Source organism: Buteo buteo, chromosome Z (genome assembly GCF_964188355.1).
Source record: "Buteo buteo chromosome Z, bButBut1.hap1.1, whole genome shotgun sequence".
Lineage (NCBI taxonomy): Eukaryota > Metazoa > Chordata > Aves > Accipitriformes > Accipitridae > Buteo > Buteo buteo.
In genome coordinates this window covers 32,660,995-32,685,069 of record NC_134204.1, presented here as the reverse complement: position 1 = coordinate 32,685,069, position 24,075 = coordinate 32,660,995, and the positions used below count along the sequence as shown (strand labels likewise).

Sequence of the window (24,075 nt, the reverse complement as noted above, 5' to 3'; positions counted from 1 at the left end):
TGGGGTTCATTATATACATTGAACTGTGTCCTGGGTTCAGCTGGGATAGAGTTAATTTTTACCGGAACCTGGGAGGTGGGGGGCATAGCTGGGGCAGCTGACCTGAACTAGCCCAGGAGCTATTCCATACCATGTGACATCATGCTCAGTATATATATAGGGAGCGGGCCGGGGGGGGGGGGGGGGGGGGTGCTCTCGACTTTTGGTGGGGGAAGTGGCAGAGCGTTGGGTCCCGGGTGGTGAGCAGTTGCACTGTGCATCACTCTTTTTGTATACTCGTTCATTAGTACCGTTGCTGTTGTTGTAATTCCTTTGTGTTGTCCCAGTAAACTGCCTTTATCTCAACCCTCGAGGTTCCAGTTTTTTTCTTTCCTCTCCTCCGTCTTCCCCCCATCCCACCGGAGGGGGCGGGAGGAGTGAGCGAGCGGCCACGTGGTCCTTTGTTACCGGCTGGGCTGAAACCACGACAGTCCTTTTTGGCGCCCAACGTGGGGCACGAAGGGTTGAGATAACAACAGATCTGGCCAGAGCGTGTTTGAAACAAATTTGTCATATGCATTTCTTATACTAGATAAATAGATGTTAGTCACAATGTTGATTCATTTGTTTACATGGTGGCGTTTTGTAAGTTCTTATATGCTCTATGTATTGCCTGTAGTTGCGTATCTCATGTCTGGGAGAGTAATTGGGATTATCATTTTGCTGTACTGGGCAATGTCGACTTGTGAAATAATTACATCACTGGTCATGAGGTTAAGCTGGTATCTGTATGAGGCAGTGATATCATTTCCATACTTTGGGCACCTTCTGTCGGATTTTATTGGTAATTACACCCAATCCATGGGGAAGTTAGGGGGGGATACTTCCCCCCGTCCATTCCCCTCCCTTTTCTCCTTCCGACTAATTACAACAGCTTTCGAGAATTTTGAATATCCTTGGGATGTGCAAGCCAGTGTGCTGTTAGTGCTATGCCTCCTGACTATGTTCCAGGTCTTGTTTAGGGCTACAAAAAGGCTCTTTAAGAGTACCACCCAGAGATCTGTCCCAAAGCTTGATATGCATGGGTGGCACGGCATGTGGGAGGATGTGGGAAGGTATCTAGAGAACTTCTCACCTCCAGTGACTTGGAAGTTCACTCCCGAACAACTACAGAACCCTCATGAAGTGACAGAATTTTTGAAAGAAAAATGCTGTGGCTATCCCAGAGACACACAGCTCACTACAGTGTGCTGGGCCCTGGCCGGTATCTACCAAACACTGCTTGATATTAGGCAGCATCCTCAGGGGAAAAAGGGGGAAAAGATGGAAAACAGGACAACATGCACCATGGCTACCCCAACCCCGACAACAGGTACCGTGGCTACCCCTATCCTGGTAACAGATACTGCAGCTAAACCAGAAAACCAACCTGTGCCAGTATCAGTCGCCCCTGTACAGAAAAAGAAACACACAAAGAAATCAGTTCGCTTAGTGAGAGATAAAAGTGAACCAGGGTCATTGCGAGAACAGGAGGAAGAGGTAGAACCTGAAATAATTACGCGATCTCTATCCCTGAGTGAGTTGCGTGACATGCGAAAAGATTTTAGCTGCCACCCAGGTGAGCACATTGTTACCTGGCTGCTCCATGCTGGGATAATGGGGCTAGTAGTGTGGAATTAGAGGGTAAGGAAGCCAAGCAGTTGGGATCTCTGTCTAGGGAAGGGGGCATTGACAAGGCGATTGGAAGAAAAACACAAGTTCTCAGCCTCTGGAGGCGACTTCTGTTAGGTGTAAAGGAAAGATACCCCTTCAGGGATGAAGTTACATGTCACCAAGGCAAGTGGACCTCCATGGAGAGAGGTGTCCAGTACCTGCGGGAATTAGCCGTGCTGGAGGTGATTTATAATGATCCAGAAAATGGGCAGTCACCCACAGATCCAGATGAAGTCCAATGTACACAACCGATGTGGCGGAAGTTTCTACGAAGTGCACCACCAACCTATGCCAACTCATTAGCAGTAATGTCCTGGAAAGAAGGCTATGGACAAACGGTGGATGAATTGGCTGTCCAACTCCGGCAATACGAAGGAAGTCTCTCTTCCTCCCTACGGGCCTGTGTCTCAGCTATAGAGGAATTGTCCCGAGAGTTCCAGCAATTCAAAGTGGGTATGTCCTCCTCCTCACCTGTACAGGCCCGCATCGCAGTTATTGGGAGTAAGCGTTCCTCTGCCCAAGAGAGAGAAGAGAGAAAGTACACACGATGGTGGTTTTACCTGTGTGACCATGGAGAGGACATAAGGAAGTGGGATGGAAAACCCACCTGCAGTTTTGGATGCACGGGTACGGGAGTTGCGAGACAAAGCAACCAGAAAAGAGGATTCTTCTTGGAAAACTGCTGCTCCAGTTTCCCGTGAGCAGTCCCCCAGACGCAGTAGATGGGCCGATCTCATTTCTGATCCTCTTGAAGGGACTTCTGATTCACGTGTGCAAAAAGTGAGTAACGGATATTCTAACCAGGATTAGAGGGGCCCTGCCTCCAGCCAGGTGGAGGAGAGGGACAACCGAGTCTACTGGACAGTGTGGATTCGATGGCCTGGCACGTCAGATCCACCGGAATATAAAGCTCTAGTAGACACTGGTGCACAATGTACCCTAATGCCATCAAGTTATAAAGGGGCAGAACCCATCTGTATCTCTGGTGTGACAGGGGGATCCCAAGAGCTAACCATATTGGAAGCTGAAATGAGTCTAACCGGGAATGAGTGGCATAAACACCCCATTGCAACTGGCCCAGAGGCCCCGTGCATCCTTGGTATAGATTATCTCAGAAGGGGGTATTTCAAGGACCCAAAAGGGTACCGTTGGGCCTTTGGTACAGCTGCATTGGAGACGGAGGAGATTGAGCAGCTGTCTACCCTACCTGGTCTCTCCCAAGACCCTTCGGTTGTGGGGTTGCTGAAGGTTGAAGAGCAACAGGTGCCAATTGCCACCACGATGGTGCACCGGCGGCAATATCGCACCAACCGAGACTCCCTGATCCCCATCCATAAGCTGATTTGCCAACTGGAGAGCCAAGGAGTGATCAGCAAGACTCGCTCACCCTTTAATAGTCCCATATGGCCCGTGAGGAAATCTAATGGGGAATGGAGACTAACAGTAGATTATCGTGGGCTGAATGAAGTCACGCCACCGCTGAGCGCTGCTGTGCCAGATATGTTAGAGCTTCAATATGAACTGGAATCAAAGGCAGCTAAGTAGTATGCCACAATTGACATTGCTAATGCATTCTTCTCCATTCCTTTGGCAGCGGAGTGCAGGCCACAGTTTGCTTTCACTTGGAGGGGCATCCAGTACACCTGGAATCGACTGCCCCAGGGGTGGAAACACAGCCCCACTATTTGCCATGGACTGATCCAGACTGCACTAGAAAAAGGTGAAGCTCCAGAGCACCTGCAATATATTGATGACATCATTGTATGGGGCAACACAGCAGAAGAAGTTTTTGAGAAAGGGAAGAAAATAATCCAAATCCTTTTGAAGGCTGGTTTTGCCATAAAAGAAAGTAAGGTCAAGGGACCTGCGCAGGAGATCCAGTTCTTAGGATTAAAATGGCAAGATGGGCGTCGTCAGATCCCTGCGGACGTGATCAACAAGATAGCAGCTATGTCCTCACCAACCAATAAAAAGGAAACACAGGCTTTCTTAGGTGTTGTGGGCTTTTGGAGAATGCATATTCCAAATTACAGTCAAATTGTAAGTCCTCTCTACCAACTTACCCAGAAGAAGAATGATTTTAAATGGGGGCCTGAGCAACGACAAGCTTTTGAACAAATTAAGCGGGAGATTGTTCATGCAGTAGCTCTTGGGCCAGTCCGGACAGGACAAGATGTTAAAAATGTGCTCTACACTGCAGCTGGGGAGAATGGCCCTACCTGGAGCCTTTGGCAGAAAGCACCTGGGGAGACCCGAGGCCGACCCCTGGGGTTTTGGAGTAAGGGATATCGAGGATCCGAAGCTTGCTATACGCCAACTGAAAAAGAGATACTGGCAGCATATGAAGGAGTTCGAGCCGCTTCAGAAGTGGTTGGTACTGAAACACAGCTCCTCTTAGCACCCCAACTGCCAGTGCTGGGCTGGATGTTCAAAGGGAAAGTTTCCTCTACACATCACGCGACTGATGCCCCGTGGAGTAAGTGGATTGCACTGATCACACAACGGGCTCACATAGGAAACCCCAGTCGCCCAGGAATTTTAGAAGTGATCACGGACTGGCCAGAAGGCAAAGATTTTGGAATGTCACCAGAGGAGGAGGTGACATGGGCTGAAGAGGCCCCGCTGTATAATAAACTGCCAGAAAATGAGAGGCAATATGCCCTGTTCACTGATGGGTCCTGTCGCATCGTGGGAAAACATCGGAGGTGGAAGGCTGCTGTATGGAGTCCTACACGACTAGTTGCAGAAACTGCTAAAGGAGAAGGTGAATCGAGTCAATTTGCAGAGGTGAAAGCCATCCAGCTAGCATTAGATATTGCTGAAAGAGAAAAGTGGCCAGTGCTCTATCTCTATACTGACTCATGGATGGTGGCAAATGCCTTATGGGGGTGGCTACAGCAATGGAAGAAGGGCAACTGGCAACGCAGAGGTAAACCCATTTGGGCTGCCGCACTGTGGCAAGATATCACTGTTCGGATAGAGAAGCTAGTGGTAAAAGTACGTCACGTAGATGCTCATGTACCCAAGAGTCGCGCCACTGAAGAACATCACAACAATCAGCAGGCAGATCAGGCCGCCAAGATTGAAGTGTCTCAGGTGGACCTGGACTGGCAACGTAGGGGTGAGCTATTTATGGCTCAGTGGGCCCATGATACCTCAGGCCATCAGGGGAGAGATGCAACATATAGATGGGCTCGAGATCGAGGGGTGGACTTGACCATGGACACTATTGCACAGGTCATCCACGAATGTGAAACATGTGCTGCAATTAAGCAAGCCAAGCGACAAAAACCCCTGTCGCATGGGGGGCGATGGCTGAAATATAAACAGTGGGAGGCCTGGCAGATTGACTATATCACACTCCCACGAACACGCCAAGGCAAGTGCCATGTGCTTACAATGGTGGAAGCAACCACTGGATGGCTGGAAACATACCCTGTGTCCCACGCCACTGCCCAGAACACTATCCTGGGCCTTGAAGAGAAAATTTTATGGCAACACGGCACCCCAGAAAGAATTGAGTCGGACAACGGGACTCATTTCCGAAACAACCTCGTAGACACCTGGGCCAAAGAACATGGCATTGAGTGGGTATATCACATCCCTTATCACGCACCGGCCTCCGGGAAAATTGAACGATACAATGGACTTCTGAAAACTACATTGAGAGCGATGGGGGGTGGAACTTTCAAACATTGGGTTACACATTTAACAAAAGCCACCTGGTTAGTTAATACTAGAGGATCCGCCAATCGGGCTGGCCCCGCCCAACCAAGACTTCCACATACTATAGAAGGGGATAAAGTCCCTTTAGTGCGCATGAGGAGTATGTTAGGAAAGACAGTCTGGGTTAGTCCTCCCTCAAGCAGAGGCAAACCCATTCAAGTAGTTGTTTTTGCTCAGGGACCTGGGTACACCTGGTGGGTGATGCAGAAGGATGGAGAAGTTTGATGTGTACCTCAGGGAGATTTGATTTTGGGAGAGAATAGCCAGTGAATTGGGCTGTATGATATTTAACTGCTAAATAACCTGCCAATGCATGTCATTGTATCTATAATGTCTATATGCCATATCAAGGGTATTACTGTAAGAATTACCCAAATGACTGCAGGATGGACTTTGAAACTGAGCCAAGTACAACAGCAATAGAACTTGAACTGGCACCCAGCAATTTCCTCAAGATCAACATCTTCGACCTGCAGACCAAGGGCATGAGTTGCACCAAATCTACTAGCCACAAGTTCCAGAGGCAGCATACAACAACCCAACATCTCACACCATCTCGCTTATCCTGAAGAACTGTTACAACAGATGGAGTCCCAAAGTCATGGACTAAATAAAATCGATGGACACATTACAGGGATAGCCCATAGGGTAAAGGAATACCATTTGTGTGTGTGTGTGTGTGTGTGTGTGTGTGCGCGCAAGGCGGGGGGCAAGTCCATATACTTATATATATATATAAGACAAGGAAAGTGGTAGTGGTTGATTGGAAAATCTAAGATCTGGGCACGATGTAGATGGTATAGAATAAGGGGTGGATAATGTCCTGGGTTCAGCTGGGTTAGAGTTAATTTTTACAGGAACCTGGGAGGTGGGGGGCATAGCTGGGGCAGCTGACCTGAACTAGCCCAGGAGCTATTCCATACCATGTGACATCATGCTCAGTATATATATAGGGAGCGGGCCGGGGGGTGGATCCTTCTTTCGGTGGGGGAAGTGGCGGAGCGTCGGGTCCCGGGTGGTGAGCAGTTGCACTGTGCATCACTCTTTTTGTATACTCGTTCATTAGTACGTTGTTGTTGTTGTTGTAATTCCTTTGTGTTGTCCCAGTAAACTGCCTTGTTTTGTTTTGTTTTTTTTTTCTCTCCTCCGTCTTCCCCCCATCCCACCGGAGGGGGCGGGAGGAGTGAGCGAGCGGCCGCGTGGTCCTTTGTTACCGGCTGGGCTGAAACCACGACAAACTGAAATAGTAAGCAATCCATTCGCAATAGGTGTTGGAAAAACATGTTGAAATACTGGGTTTGTCTCCTATGCTGTCACTAAGGAATTCTTGTGTACAGCACTACGGATAAAGTAGACATTTTTGCTATTTTTCTCTTCTGATATTTCTTTGTTTTTACCACAGATGTTGAATGATACTTTGGTTCATTAAGGCTGGACAGAGTATTTGCAAGTAGCAAATCCAGTTGCAGTGGCAGTGTGGCTGACACCATCACCACACTGGAAAAAATGTGGAGCCACACTAAGAAAAAAAAGGGACGAAGTCTGCACCTGAAGCATGCACTTGAATCCAGAAACTGTGAAATGTTGCAAGATTCCCATAATTTGAATACAGCCACTGACACCTGAAGAAAATATCTTAATTTTAAAAAAGTCTTTTAAAATATTTTCAAATGCTTTCCTAAATCAAGGTTAAAGAGTTTAGATATTCTGGTCTAGATGAACTTATGAACTATTGAGACTATTCTCCGAAACAGTCAGAAACAGATGTTCCTTGGAAACCTACAATTTTATTTTGACAATGTCTTGCCTGGCAATTATGTTATTAATTCAGCTATTTCAAATTCAACAATTATTTTCAAAATCATAAGAATATAAGAGCCTTTGACTTCTTCTAGGTTTGATCCAAAGGAGCTACACTGAAAGCAAGTATCTTTAGTGAATTCAGAGGAAACAAACAACAGCGTGGTGCAATCCTCAAAGTCAATGGGGCTAAATTGGCTCATATCTTCAGGCACTGGCTAAAAGAAGCTTGCAAGTTAAATTGATAGTAGAAAGGATACTGTAGTTTTTCATGTGAAAATTGTAGTAGGAAAGGATGAAAATATTCTGTGACTACAAAATATCAGCCAATGTTAATTTACAGAGTCTCTGGTCTGACAGAAAGCTAGATAGAGAGGAAATCTTAGAAAGAAAAATATTGGCATGGCCAAAGTAGAATATGTGAGTATTTAATGAAACACAAAAAGTTTCCAGTTTGAGGATTTTTTTCACCAGTGAGAAGGCAGCAGTTGAACAAAAAGGACCTAGAGACTGCAATGCATTATTTAACAACACTTTTAAACCACTTTTTTTTCAGGTTCAATACCTGAAAAGCAAAAAGCTCTCACACACATTTCCGAATATTCTGAAGACACAAACCCCCCACCACTTCATTCCTCCTGAATCAAGCAGCAGGGAAAGTTTTTCACTGGTTTGTACAATGTTCTGCCTTTCAACAGTCAGCTTATAGCTCAATGTTTGTTCTTTCAGGAGCTTAAATGGAACCATATCCTTCCAAATCTGATTCGGTCTTTGGTGAATGTGGAACGTGATTGGTGAAGAAGGGATCATTTAACTCCTTTAACTTTAAGTAATTGTCATAAAGGTTAATATTGTATCTAGTATCATAGCAATAATATTGGTCATTGTATCTCAAGAATTTGTTTGAAAAGAGGAAAATGTGGCCCATATGGCATCTTTTACAGGAGGTATAAATCCAAGAGTAGTCAAATATTTAAAATTGTTGCTAGAAAACAATCATATTCAAATGGAAGAATGCCAATACTTGTCTATTCAAATTAGGGGACAACTTTGTCAGATCACCTGGCTCTTGTGAATTGTTTGATGATGTGATCCTACCCTGAGTCAAGAGAGGATAGAAAAGTTGTGATGATGAAAGTTCCCGATTTGATCCTGCAGCTGATAACCTAGACTAGTATGTCTTGTTTAAAAGCTGCTTTTGCCTTCCACTCATACTTTTACATGAGCATTCTGTGGAACTTTTCCTATTAGGACAAAGAAAATCAATCTCCATCTTGATCAGATCAGAATATTTTCTGTGGAAGATTACTAAACTCAGTTCTCACAGCTGTGCTCCTACAGTGGGCTTAATAGGGAAGAGGAGAATGAAACACTGCGGTGTAAAAGTCATATGCAATCCAAAAATAACAGCTTGAAGACCCTCTTTTAATGCTAATGAATATTACTGAAGACCAGTTTTCCCTGAACATAGCCTTAAAACATTCACACACACACACACACATATATATATATAACAATACAGTGAGATTTCTTTTGCCATGTATAAAAACATAAGGCCAAAACCTTGGAAAGATATTGAATAAAAATCAATCTTTGTTATACTGTATTAAGTGGAAATATTGTCTGCAAGTGGTTCATTCTTGATGTTTACTCTTATTCACCACTAACCATCTGAATAAGCATAATTTTTTTCCTTATAGCTGCACTGTTTTACATACCTGAGGTTTACATTCGTAAGCTGGCATCATTTAAAGTAATTTGTTAGACATGCAGAGTAGCCTCTTCCTTTTCTGAACCATTTCATTCTTCTGGAACTTGTTAAACAATTTTCAAATCTACCACATCCATAACATTCTTCTACCCATTTCCCATGAAGGTGTCTCTACAAAATCCACAACATGGATCATCAAACTGTCATCAGGTATTAACCAAGACAGCAAACATAATCAGGCTGGCACCTCTTTGTTAAGGAGAGTGTCTGAGTAGCCCCTTTCCCTTGAACAACCTCAGAAATTCCCATTTGTTTTCCTCAACAGTAATAGAATTGTTTATCTGTTTAACTGGCAGACACAGTGCTGAGCTCTGTTATTTTTCAAATCACTATAGTTTAGACTGTATTCAAAATAAAATATTTTTGTTTGTTTAAATTGTATTCAAATTACAGCATTTTTCTCAAATGTCAATTAGCAAAAATTTCTGCATCTCCTTGACACTCCTGGGTTTTACTTGCTGATTTGCTTTGTTTCCAAAACAAAGCACAAAATGCCTCATTGTTTATTCAAATTCTTGTCAAATACCATTGATGGTATAATTGACACACACAATACAGGGGTAAAGTGGTTTAGTGTGGCTCTTACAACAGGTTTTGTGAGTTAGCACATACTTCTAATCCTGTTTTTGCTGTATGGCTCTGTAATGCAGGGACTGAATGAAACACATGGAAATTGTATAAATTATTTTACTTAATGGTAAAGGAATAGTATAAATATACACAGAACTTGACTGGCATTATTCTTCCTGGGATGCTATGAGTTTAAAGACAGTTTAAATCTTAGCTCAAAACTAGTATTTGCAACAATCAGTTTAGCTGAAAAGTTACTCATTATTTCTGTACCATACAACATTAAAATGCTCTAGGAAGACATATTCCAATCAATCAACAGCAGCCTTGCAGGAAGACTGTGTAAGAATCCATTTTGTCCTGCTGCTGCGGCTTTCCGTATCGGACCCACTATGCTGCTGTCATGCAATTTGCCAAGAAGGAATGGCAAAGAGGCAGAGGTAAGCAGCAGCCTGGCTTCAGCCTTGCAACGTGCCTGGTGAACAGATCCTTTCTGTATTGTTCCATCCCTGACATACAGAGGCCATGGCACAATATTGTAATCCTCCTCCTGCAGACTGAAAGCTGATAATCTAGCCCTGAGGTTTCAAAGATCAAAGAGAAACAGATACCGAAAACACAAACTAGAGCCAAATCAGACTCTGTAATTGCAATAAACATGGCCTTCCTAGCCTGCATATCTACATATTTTTTTACTATCACTCATCTTGTGTTTGTTCATAAATTTATACATATTGTTAAAATCAAATTGTGAAATAGAAACTGTCCATTTTCTGTCATCCACTGCATTGCTTAAATCTATAAGAATGGCTCAGACCTTAGTATTAGCCTATCTAACCACAGTTTCCATGAAGCAAACCATAAGATTAGCTCATTTGGGCTTTTATCCTAGAAATTCCATGGTTTCTGAAAAATAACTTAAAACTCATGCATGGTCCCCAAAACTGAATAACCAACACCTCTATCCTCTTATTTTGGAGAAACTGAAATTAATTTCACAGCAAATTCAATTCATAGGACGTTCATTTTAATTTATAGCAAACGAGCATTGTGGTATTAATCACAAAATTAACAGTTACCTCTCACAAGACAGACAAAACACAGTAACTACATCTGATTTTCACTGATAAGACTTCAAGTGGGTTTCTAGTCCCCAAAATTCATGAAAAAGTAGGAAAAATCCAGGTTTGATTATTGGGCTTTTGCACAGAAATGGTCCTCTCGTTGACTCTAGTTGAACTGCAGCAGTTGTTTCTAAATTTTCCCCTTAAATTAGGACCTGAGTTAAATTTACTATCCTACTTCATTGTTATTAGGGTACCTACCATGGGATAGTGCTCTGTACTCACAGAAACCAGATGAAGTTGGTTTGAAAGGGAAGGAGCACAGAACTAAGCACACGGTGACCGTGCTGTCAGGAAGTTAGCTCTTGCTGTACAGATGCAGGAGAGAAAAAAGTTCCCAGGGCAGAGTAGGAAAGGTACCCCTGAACAGTCCTGAGGACGGAGCTTCAATGTCCCCAAGGCCATTCTGCAAAGGCACTTAATGCAAGTTGTCTCCTCTGCCTACGTTACTTCAGCTAACATTAACTTTCAACGCGAGTGCTAGTGATTAAGCTTCCACAATCATGCTCACCAGTGATTGTTTCATAAGGAGCAGGACTAATGTGATTACAACAAACACCTCCAATTTAGAAAAGCTTGTCACACCGGCAAATAACATAACACAGCTGCAAAGAGTGAATATATCTACCAACACCATTAAAGTGGAAGTGGAGAAACAAATTGTGAACAACCTCTGACCTCAACAGACTGTCAAACTTGTTTTTTCTTTTGGGAGCTGATAGTATACAGTAGTTAACGTAAATTTTTAGAAACACAAAATTAGGTTTCATATGTTCCAAGACAATCTGAATGAAAAGGAGAGTGGTAGCTAATTTGCCACAGTCAGAATTTTATCTAAACAGGAACAGCAATTTACACAGTGCATTATCATTTGAAAGAGCAGGTCTGATTCCCAGGAGTAAAATTCTGGTTTTGAATTGGTATAAATTCAGTGAAATCACCAGATTAGCAGAATAGTTCCTGTAATTCAACAAATTTAGCCTTGGATCATGGAATGCATAGTATAAAAATATTTTGTATTTATGTATATGTTGTCCTTAAAATATTACTGAATCTTCTCTTATGAAGTGAATATATGCTTACACGAAAGGGAAACTGGAAGAGAAATTGGATCATGCATTCCTGAATACATCTAAAAATTTCTTACTTTCCTTTCAGCTTAGAAAGTTCCTATTTCAGCCGTTATATTGCCTTTCAGCAAAGTATTAATAACACAAATACATGCAAAATGCTGACAGATGCAGAATAGCCCAGAAGGCCACAATTCAAACCCACATTGTAGAATGTGGTTTAGGATGTCCAGGGCACCACGATAAGGTGCAGCACAGAGGACACTGAGGAAGCCTTAATTTGGGGTACAATATACTCTTATGGGACAAAACTCAATGTCAGCAGTAGGAAGGTGAAGTTGGTAAGGATACTGGGATGTCTGATTCGCTGTGCCTGATTGAAGGCTCCTTTAGTGCAGCAGAGAACCCTTGCTTATGCTTATGCTAAAGTTAGATGAGACTGAGTCCTACAGCATGACCTTGTACCCTGCCCATCTATATATTGGTGAAAGCCTAAAGGTTTAAAGTTCCCAGTAAACCAATTGCAGTCAGACAAGTATAAAGACCAGCTCATCTTCTCTGCCTGCCCCTGCCTCAGGACATAACACACACAAAGTAAAATGTTCCTTCCCCACCTTCCCCACCCCGAGCCCCCTAACACACATGGCAAGTCTAGCAATAATCTACTTCTGAAACACACAACAAATAGGGTAAATTACCGGATCCCAAAACCCTACAATTCCTGGGTTACCTCAGAAAAAAGGTGGGAGGGGAAATAATGCTCCTCCCCCACCCCCAGCAGTCCCACCTCATCTCAATGGTTCCTGTGCAATTCCAGGCATTTCACTGTGCTCCACATGCTCATCATGGCTGTACTAGTTGTAGTCCTGGACGTGGATGCACACTCACTTTGCAAACACAAGAAGCATTGTAATATATTTCTGTCTCTCACCTGCTTCAACTCAAAGTCAGCCATCTTATTACTGCAAAGTAATGGTATATCTTCCATGTTGTTTCTCCTGCTGAGCTGTGGGGGCATTACCTTCAACTAATCTAAAATAATTCTTGATAAGGTTCCATAAAGCATTCCAGTATAAAGTAGAAAGAACATTATACACAGGAAACTGTATAAAGATAATACTTATATTTAGAGCTTTAATTTGTCTTTAATCTACCCTATATTCATTTTTTATGTGTAACTGCTAAGTTCCCTGTCTTTCTACTGTAACAGGAAACAAAGAAAAAGCAAGAGCCACAGAAAAATCACTTCTGTTCTCCATAACAAAGTAAAGTGAAAGTAACTGACTTAAATCAATATGGTTATAGTACTGTACAACAAGTTTCAGATTAGAATCAGACTATTCTATCTTTTGATGTTTTGCAGCTTCAAGAGTTAAACGATGGAATAAAAGCCACCAGTCTGAAGCCTTAGAACTTAAGTCTTTGCTTTAGAAAAAGTTTGATTTTAACATAATAAGACCACAGTTTTAAAAACAGGAATTCATTTGTGTTAGTATTCCGAAGATGCAAACAATGATTCACATGTGCAAAGAATAGCATTCTGTGTATCAGCGCTTGCAAATCCAGTGCAAAAGTTCACAGTTATAAAAATGTGTTAAAATTAATTTCTCAGCTCACATGAACTTGAAGTAAAATCTTCAAAACATATATACATATTTAACTTCTTGGAGTATTTCACAGAACTGGAATGCAAAATCCTACAAAATTTTTACCAATCTAACCAGGAAAAGAAACCCAAGTTTTCTCCTCAGAGCCATGTCATGCAGCTCTCAAACTTGCTTTCCAGAATTTTTCAGAATTGTCCGTCAATGGCCACATCATACAAATTGCTGAGTAGTAAGTTCAACTACACAGCAGATAATTTTATAATGCTGCAAAAAAAAATTGTGCCAGCCCAACATGAGTAGTACATTATTCAGACCACAGACTCAATGTTGTCTCAGTTAAGAAATAAAAAAAAGGTTGCTAAACCTATTATAATTCATTAGGTCTCTTTTCCTACATCACACAGCTAGTTCTGAGGACTTTTTGACTAAGTTTACACCAAATACGATCTATCCTCCTGTTACATTCAGACGTGCATTCCTCACTTTTCTATTTCATTCTCAGAAAACACTGGTGATGGTGATACTGAAGTGCACCCAAAGTATCTATAGATTGCCCAGAAAGTGTAAATTCAACAGTTCTAATTTCCTGAGCCATTCTTTACAGATTTACATGCCAGTATAATAAAACTGAACAATAAGCTATTATTGTCTGCCAGAAGTCTAATGGATCTTTCACAGATACAAGGAGGCAGGAAAGCACTACTATTTAAAGTTTTGATTTGAACAGGTAGACAAGCAGAAAACAGTTGTCAGAAGAAATAAAGAGAGAAAGGCATAAAGAATAGAAACCACCGGAAAAAATGCTGGAAACTAGTCAGGAGTTTAGTCATTTATAATGCCAGACAAGGTTGATAGAGGAAAAGTTACATACATCTGGTTTGTAGGACAGCTTTCCAAAAAAGCACACAGCATCCTTCGGAAATTACTAGGGCTAGAATCGAATCTTCTCGTTTTTATATGCAGATGGACATTAATGGACTGTCAAGATTTACATGCTAGCCCAGTATTTCCAAATGACCATTGTTCAAGCAGTATGGTTTTGCAAAAGCAGTAGCAAAAGTATTAACATGTACAGAAATTGAGAAGCTGATTGAGTGTCCACATAGACATATGCAGACACATATTTATTGTATCAGTGAAAGTCAGTAGTCACAAAGTCATTAGAGAGAAGTTCTTGTAAAGAAGTAAGACTTTGCTCTTGAAGCTACATCTTGAGCACCGGCACTCACGGCTCACAAAAGTGAGCTACCTTTTCTAACCCGCACATGCAAAAAGTCCCACCTACACAATGGCACATTATGTTTTTAAACTAATGTTCCCTTTAGCTAGTCTGTGGAGGAAATAATTTTTGAAGAACCATCCAGCTAAATCCGATTTGTTCTACATCTCAAAGGAAGATGAAGTAAATCTGTTCTGTCTCTCATTAGTCTAATGCTACTATCCTTGGGACAATCTGCATTCAGCCTGACCCCTTTGCGTGTACTTTACACCAATTGGTTCACCTCATCTTGAGCAACTTCTAAGATTATAAATGCCTATGCAGCTTTGAACCTCTGTCAGATATCTAGGTCAGGAAGGATCATTCGGAATCTCAGCGAGTCCACAATCATCAAGAAAGACAGGATAATTGGCAAGCCTATGCAGACAGTATGTGTATAGATTAGAGTGTGGCTCATGAGATGTCAGAGCTTTCTTTTCATAATTTTGCAGGTGTGAAGTGAGCATTTGTGGGCTGGGACAGAGGCAGAGGATTGCAAAGAAGGTCCCTGGCTGAGAAAAGGCTTGCTTTTTTTTTTTTTAATAGCTTCGCAAATTACATTGCTGGCAGGGTTTTTTTTAAATACTGGCAACTAAAATGTGCTGCATTTTATTTAAAAGAAAGCAGTGGTTAATAATTTTGGACTTTGTGAAATTTAGGTGCACACCCTAAGAAGTTGTAGCCTTCATGTAATTTCAGTGAACTACTTTGGCTGTCAGAGCTCTCAATAGCCCTGTTCCTCCTTCCTCTGCTAGTGGGGAATTTAAAGTATTGATAGTATTGATAGACACATAAAAATAGAGCTTAATCTCTTCTGTTCTCTTCACACTGAAGGCTCTCTTTGGACCACTACTGAAAGAAGGTACTCGCATAACTATCAGCGTAATTCTGTTAAGGATTCCAGGTATCACTGTTAGTATGTTAAAAAATCCACTGCTTGGTGGGTTTTTTTCATGCTTGAATTTTTTTCCGGTAAGGTGGCAACCACTTCAAAAACCAGCAGTAGACAAAAAAAAATCAAGCAAGATGTTGGATGGACCAACTTGACACATGCAAAAATAATTTCTTGTTCCTGCTTTTGACAGCTGCAGTCTGAATGTCTTAACCTGAACTAATACATACTTTTTCAAGAGTATGCTTTTTGGATTTTATCAGGACCTCAGAAAATTACCATAATGTGGTTCTGCAAAACAAATTCATAACTCCTGAATATAGCATCCAAGTGTCCTTCCAAACACATCTCACCTCCTTAACTCTTAAGATGCTCTTGATTCTAAGGAACATTTACAGCAGTTTTCCACAAGCTACAATACTACTTAGGATGGTATTCAATTTATAGATTTTAGTAAGTAAAGTCCATTTTGGGTTGTGGGCATGACAACCCACAGATCACCTTTACCTTCTCAATGCAGGACCCTTACATTTATACACTTCATAGTAAACTAAACCACAGTGTGGGTATGTCATGGCAGCAAGAGAAAGTACACTCATTTTTGTTCACCTAGTTTGCTTGATAAACACAAAGTGGAACCAAGACAGCAAAGAATTCTGTGTAAACTGGTCACTGGAGGACCAGGGCACTTACTGGGGCTGGTGGCCTGGAAGGAAGTCCACCATTTCAGGAAAGGTGTGCTCAGCTCTCCTGTAATCAGACCTCCCCACAGACTCAAAGCATGCTTGACTCTGCAACTTTTTTTTTTTTTCTTCCTCTCTTCCTTGCAATCAATACAATTTGGTGGGACCCTTCTGCCCACAACCAAGTATACTGCAAGGACTCCCTGTTTAGCTGGGATTTTAATAAGGTAATGCGGGAACGACGTCATCCTTACTCTAATTTCAGATTACATATGTATGTATATATATTTTAATTATACTTGCTGTTAAGGCATTATTGACAGCCACAACATACAAAGAAACAAATATTAATCCTAGCTAAATACCCAGAATATTCATTTCTAGCAAACCGCCAAGTTATGGCAGTGGGGAGATGTCCATCAGGTACTAACACAGGGAAAAAAAAAAAAAAAAAAGGAACTGTGGGACACCCTCCCTAAATGAGCAGGCCGAAAAACTGAGACATTTCCTGATGCATAATCTGTAAACTGACATCTGGCCTGTTGGGCAGGACAGTACTCCTCTTGGTGCTGAGCTAGGGGCTGTGTGACAAATTACAGAGCATTAATTCTTCAAGCAGTGACAAGTGGCACACACACATGCTGTCTAATGGTAGCAGTTAAGCAGGACTGCAGCATATGCATACCCCACTTGTGTACATGCATTGTTAAACTAACTGCTAAAGCTGTCACCTCACCTCCTTTAAGGTATCACGTACTCTCCCCCTCACTGCAGTCTTTCCATGACTTACAGAGGAAGTTGTCCTGCTGTTTCTCCCAGAAAAAAATTGTACCCATATACTTCTTTGCACCCTCTTACAGCTGCTGGGTTGAGGGAAAGCTGGCTGGTTAGCACATTGGGAAGCTCTCTAATGGGTTTAAACATTGTAATTGAGGAGTGATTATTCTAAGAAATTCCGACAAGGTAGAAATCAGGTATAGTACCCAATAGCTTGAAATAAAAATCTATACAGCTATGCCTATAACTAACCCTTAAAAAAACCCCAACTGAAACATTTAGCAAATGGTAACACAAACCAAGGGAAATACATATGATAAAAGAACAATGTATACCTTGCTTTGGTAGTTACTAAATACTTACAGGCAAATAGAGTTTCATGAAACTTTGAGACTGAAATTTCCCTGCTCCTATTTTCCTCCTTAAAAATAAATTACTGTGTCTGAACATTGGAACTGTGGTCTATTGTGAGCTGAGCTGAAATTATGTACTGGATTCAGCACATACTGGAAAAGCAGAAAGCTCCTGCTATCTTTGTGAGCTAGTTGAAAAGTGAAAACAGATTAGAAAAATAAGTTCTTCAATAGGCAGCAATATTGCTTTCACACCAGATTTGATGAATAAGTCCTCCCAGCGGCACTAACACCTGATATGCACATTGCATGGATTAGCAAGTTTTAGTCCAGGCAGAAGAAAAAACATTTTTTTTCCCTTCCAGTAACTGCTGCAGGTATATTATCTAATGAAAACACAACAAGATTTCTCTAAGGAATGTGAAATTCGTTTGGTGTTTCCATCAAACAATTATATGTTGTTCATCCACTATCTGAGAAGCACTGAGGCATATCCAGACCTGATTACATTTATTCTTAGCTCCAGATCAGACTACCCCACTAGGGCAGCAAGCAGTTTCTCATCTCTGCCTTACCAGATCCTTGATGCAGGCATACATAAAAGAGGGGTTTCTAATAACAATACAGCCACATTTGCTTAATATCTTGATCATCCTAAATCAGAATGTCTTTGATCATTAATGGAGCCTTTTGGAGTGTTTTGAATTAAAGGATAAATTTTCAAAGACATGTAAGAGGGATTTGCTGACTGTCTGCTATTCAGACCAGTGGGAGGTAAACAGCTCAATCCCCATACACTGCTCTGAAATGTACCCTTTCAAATACCGTATTTTCAAAAGGCATCAGACTTTTCAATAAGTAAGAAGCATCTAAGAACAACAGTATCATTTCCACTGATGTATCTGTCAGCTAATGCTACTTCCAGGAAAACACTAGGCCTGCAGAAAACAGAACAGCTCAAAGATTTTCACGGGAGAAGAATATGGAGTACTTCTAGGGGTTGTGTCCCTTGAGCTGCACAGCGTGTATTCTTTTGCACTGCTGCACATGCCAGACTCTCCCCCTCTACATACAGAACAGGACACAGGGCTAAATGAAACCTGGTCTTGCAACAAACAGCACTTTTGCATACCAGTGTTCACTGAAGGCTCTAACTTTCAGAGATTATTAGCAGGAGGTACACTAAAAATATCAGTTCAGCACAAAAAAAGACTCAGAGCATGAAGGTAAACAAGGATTAGAGTCATATCATGAGAAAGACATCAAGCGGCACCTGATGAACACAATGAAGGTTAATATCCAATGTATTCATTGCAAATGTGGAGGGAAACAGAATCTTTCCCCGGCTGTCTGCAAATTTTGTTCATATGTGCTAAGTGCACAACGTGGTCCTTAACAGTTCTGAAAAACACCATAGTTTATGTAAGTGCATAATGGAAACCAAAATATCAGTTGGTTTTTGGAAATGCAATAAACTACACATTCTACTCCCTGATGATATTTATCATTAATAATGTAATCTCACAAACTAAATATCAGAAGGTGTAAACAAGTTGTTAGATTCTTGAGAGCTATTCTTCCCAGTACAGCAGCATTTTTCTATTCTGCAAGGAATTTTTACAAGTTATCTCTGAGAGACACAGAAGGATATATGGAATTCCCTCTCTCATATCTTTTATTAAATACATATTTCTTAATTAAAAGATTTTCTAAGATTACTTTTGATTCATTTGGTCAAATGGCAAAGACTAATTAGAACAACCAAGGTTTGGAAGCCCATTAGAAAATAATCATTCTCAGCAGCAAAAGTAACAAACACAAAATGAATATTAAGATTTTATCTCCTCAGGGTCAAAAGAAGTAGTTCAAGAGGTTCCAACTCTCTAATTTAAAAAAAACACCACAACAAACAAACCAAAACCAAAAAAACAAAAACCCCCAAACAAACAAACAAAAAAACCAACAACAAAAAACCAGAAAGGACAGGTATCTGAGAAGGTACTTACTACAATGTCTTCAGGAAAAGTATCCAGACTGAAAGAGCCATCATCAAACATGACTTCATAGAAAAGTTGAGATGTCACTCCTATGACCCTGCAACTATAGTATCTTGTATTTCTGTGTTTTGTGATGACTGTCTGCCCAACTGTAATGGCCTTCTTACGTGCTTTAGCTCTCTTGAAAAAAAGGAAGAATTTAAAAGAAAAAGTCATTTTAAAATACCAGCTTACTCATCAGAAATTTGTCACTGTCAAAACAGAATTGATAACAGTTCACCACTCAATATAAAAACTTCAACTGCAAAATCATTCCTTCCAATCATGATCACACAAATTTGTTTTACATACAAAGTTTTTGCATTTTATGAGAAAACAAATGGCATCTGAAGAATAATAAATCACAGCACTCAAAAATATTTTTGCAACTGATGCCTTCTAACTATTCTGCATGAGATCAATAACACTTACACAATTAGCAATATTTGTAAATTTTATTTGTAGAATAATTTGTAGAATTTGCTTGAAGAGGTAAGATGTGATGAACCCAGACTGTGGTCTCGCATTGCTTTAAATGATGGGATTTTTAAGTACTGGATTTCAGTATGAATCTACGTAATTGCTTAATATTTTGCTGAATGGGACACAATAACTAAATGCATATCTAGTTCTTGTCAGAGCTGTCTACAGCAGTATATCCGAGTAACTTCTTAACCCGTACTGTGCAGCACTTTTGCTTTAAAACTTTAGACAACATTGACCACTCTTCATCAGTTATTTATGTAGTAAATCAGTAATAATAATTTTTTTTCATTTCTCACTTTTAATTCCACAGAGCTAGTTACGTCAATCAGAAGAGTAGCAGGGTTGTTAAACTATGCAAAAATTCTACAACAATAACTGCGTGATGGATTCTATAAATAAAAAGAAGCATGGTACCTTGTAAGTGAGCAAATGCTCAGAAGCTCACATGATACAGACAGCTGTTACATCTCAGCTCCTAACTAATTTATCCTCATGAACCTTCCACTTAAAAAGTAACCCTCCTCACCAGGAAAAATAAGATCAAGGGATTCTCATCTTAATAACACAAGGAAGGCATTTCTTTCTTATGATCCTGACTGCCTATTTGTTACCTCACAAAGGTCCATTTCTTTATGCAAAAGTGAGTTATTGTGACTTTGTCTATATCTGAACAGTTGAACTTCTGTTATAATGGAAGATGCTACTACAAGGGGCAACTACACAGATGTATACTAAGCATAAAATATTTTTTATTAGAAACGTTTATATAAACAGCATGAAAATACTTTATTACATATGTTAAAGTAATTACTCAATTTCCTAGCACTGCTTTTCAAACCTTCAAAGACAGTGAATTCTTCAATCAATATAATAAATTTTAAAAGTGTCTGTGAAAATCTGGAAAATGCTACAGGTATAGAATTCTTAGCACTAATATCAAAGGGAGAACCAAGGACAGCATCAGTTCTTTTTGTTAGATTCCAAGCATTAATAGTAATGCCAATGCTTTTGGGGAAGAGGAAAAGCCCACCCTAAACTTGAACACTTCTGTTTTTGCAGAGACTGTAGTCAGTCATGTCTCTTTCTTGGACCAATATCTGGGATTTAGAATTTTTAAACCTCTCTGCTCCCGCAAACTAAAGGGCAAACCAAGTACAGATATTCTGTACCATTTCTGGAGACAGTGAACTAAATCTCTGTGTGTCAGAGCTCTGCCTGACATACGCATTTGGAGGATTTAGCTGAGGTCACCTCAGATAGTAAAACCCAATGACGTGTCTAAAGCATTTTCGAGTTTACCTGGAAATAATGTTCCAAGCATACTCACAAATTTTTTAACCATTTAGATGTGTAACAAAATTGTTTCTCCCTCATTTTACCTGTCTATAGTTAGACTAAGTAGCAGAATTAACTACATAAATAACAATTTACTGGTATAATCACAGGAGTGGTAACATGTCAGTTAGCACCTTTTATCCAATCTTGAAACATATGTAAACATAAATGTTAATTTACCTTTCAATTCTCGACTTTAGTCTATTCAGTTATTTGGGGGGCGGGGGATCAAAAGTAAACTGGAGAGTATTAGTTGATTTACTTATGTGAGATAATAGAAAAAGGTTGATATTACAGAAGCCCAAAGAGAAACAGCTCTATTAAAAGGTTTAAATATTTTTAAAGCCTGAAGATGGAACTCTTCAGAGAAGAAGGAAGGCAAAGTGTATTTTAAGACACAATACAGGCTTATTTAATGATAAAATTTTCAAAGAAATGTCATTGTTCATTTGAACAAATAATAAAAAACAGAAATGCTCAAGGAGAAGATCATTTTTAGTATTTTATCTTGGTAGGATTCTTGAATTATTTCTCAGAAAAAATATTGACAAGCATACACTGTAATTGATTGCATGTTGCAGAAAACATTTCCTGTCAGAAAATCTTAAGAATTTATGGATGTTAAGAATGTCATTTTTGATCAGAAAGGACATTTGTTATGTAAGGGAGTCTATCAGATTAAAGAAACAGCTGTGGTTGTTACCAGATTATTGAGAAAGCTGTGGTTTAAAAAGCATGATTTTCTTTAACAGTACCTAAGCCAAGGATGAACTAAGATAGTGGCAGAAATACAGAAAACAACCAGATACAAAGAAAAAAAAGTTAACCTCCCGTTCTGTGTGCAAACTTCAAAAAGATAAGAGAAAAAATTACTTTCTCCTTCATTTTCTGTATGGCAGGACACAAAAATCTTGTTAAATAAAATATATAAACTGTATGTATATGAAATCATAATAACTATCATGAAATAGGCATCTGATGTATATCTAAATATCTAGAAACTTTCTCTGACTGCAGTTTTTAATGGGGGATCTTCAAAATTCTGAGGCTTTTTTGATATAGGAACATAACTCTCATTTAATCATTTTAAGCTTACTCCTTGGAACTTAAATTTAGGCATAGAAATGATGCATGACATTTCAAAAATATGCCAGCTCATGATTTTTGAATAATATGTCCTTCCTAAAGGCATGCCTTAGTCTCTCTGAAATGTTAAGGAGCTGACAGTAGTTAGCAGACAGTGGCAAACAATGACATTGCATTACTCAGGTATTCAACAGAAAAAGGATCTGCAGCTTCCATTTGACAGCATCCCTTTGTTCCCCGTGTGCTACAGAGGCAAGAACTGGCTGATAATAGCAGAAGATAATTTGAAATAGCTCAAAAAGCAGCAACAGTAGGTTTTTGCAACTCCTATCTTTGCCCCTTCTAAAGACAGCCTTTCAAAATGCATGTAACTGGGGCTGCCTAGATGGCCTCTTCTGATCACGATTTCCAAATGAAACATCACCTGTGAGCATATGTTTGCCTCCAGCTAGCTTTGTCTGACCCTCAGTGCTGTCTTTGCTAACTTTGTATGGATCGTCTGGGGTTGTTTTTCCTGCTAGTATAGTTGCATACAACTTCTTTTTCTCATTTCCTTGTGTATGAAAGAGCTCTTTTAATCAAAACAAATGCATCTGCATTTCTCAACTGCATATTCTCAACTGTACTTCCAAGTGTTCTTGCAGTTTGATGACAAAAAAGTGCGAGGGATATGTTTCATGCCCAGAGACAAGCACAGTCAAAGAGGAAAAATGAAAAAAACATGACCTACTCTGTAAGTAGTAAATCGCAGAGCCTTCCTTGCATATTGACACTCCAATTTACATAACAGAATAATATAGGCTGCAACAGGAATAACCAAAATCATTCTGTATAAAACAACTTTTCTGCTAGCAAATTTTTGTGTTATTTCCAAAGCTGTACCTTCAGCAAATATGAGGCATGCTTAGTCTTGACTCCATGGACCTCCAAAGACCAGATTTTTGAAAAGTCATATCAACATTTAAAACTCCTGCTCTTAGTATTTGTATATTTACTCCATTTGGCAGCACTATAGAGATGCAAGGAGTATGCTTTGCCTTTTTTTACTGTCTTTTTGATGATTTTTCATCAGAAGACCTGCCAGTGTTTTCCATGGTTGACATTAAAATAGTACTCTAGGAAAAAAATCCTGGAGACGATACAGAACCTGATCCCCAGAAAGAAAAACTTGTGAAAGTAAATTGATGAATAATTTGGACACAATTCGCTTGAGATCAAAGCAATAAATAATTTGGATACATACTCCACCTCATCACTGCAATAAGCCCTTGCCTGAGGTGAAGAGATACACTAATACCAGTAATAATACACATTTATCTGTACATAGGTAGGTTTTTTGTTTGGTATTTTTTTAAAATTTGAAGAAAGTAGCAATCACGGTTTTCACTGAGCATTTAGAACGAATATCTAGCGCCTATATGAGTGAAAAAACATTTTTTTATTTTGCTTCCTTGAAATGAGAACCAGTAGTGTCCTTGCTTGATGTACAATGTTTTCAACTGCTAAATACCAGAAGAAATTATTTTTCTTGCTGACAAGACAATCTGTTTGATTCCTGTAAAAATTTCCAAACTGAGTATATTTCAGTCTGAATGATTCCTCTGTTCTGCTTTCAAGCAAAGAAGTTAAAACAACAGACAAACGAAAGAAGTTCATTAGAAGTAAGATACATTGCTATGCCTAATGGTGAAGAGCAATATAATTTCTGCATGAAGGAATAGCTAATAGCTAAGAAAAGTGTAACAAGAAAACCAATGGTGAAAAAACTTCCAAGGGCTTAAAGATGTGATTAGATTAATTATCCAAAAG

General features: G+C 40.0%; 1 protein-coding gene across 6 annotated transcripts in view; it reads right to left on the bottom strand.

The window, feature by feature from the left end:
• KDM4C (lysine demethylase 4C) overlaps nucleotides 1–24,075 on the bottom strand; it is a 279,086-nt gene that overhangs the window by 10,831 nt on the left and 244,180 nt on the right. For all 6 annotated transcript variants that reach the window (XR_012649164.1, XM_075021802.1, XM_075021803.1 and 3 more), the window contains one exon: nucleotides 19,330–19,500. Coding sequence is in view for 5 of the 6 variants with exons in the window: in XM_075021802.1 (XP_074877903.1) it covers nucleotides 19,330–19,500 (171 nt within the window). In the remaining variant the exon portion in view is untranslated. The remainder of the gene's footprint in view (nucleotides 1–19,329; nucleotides 19,501–24,075) is intronic.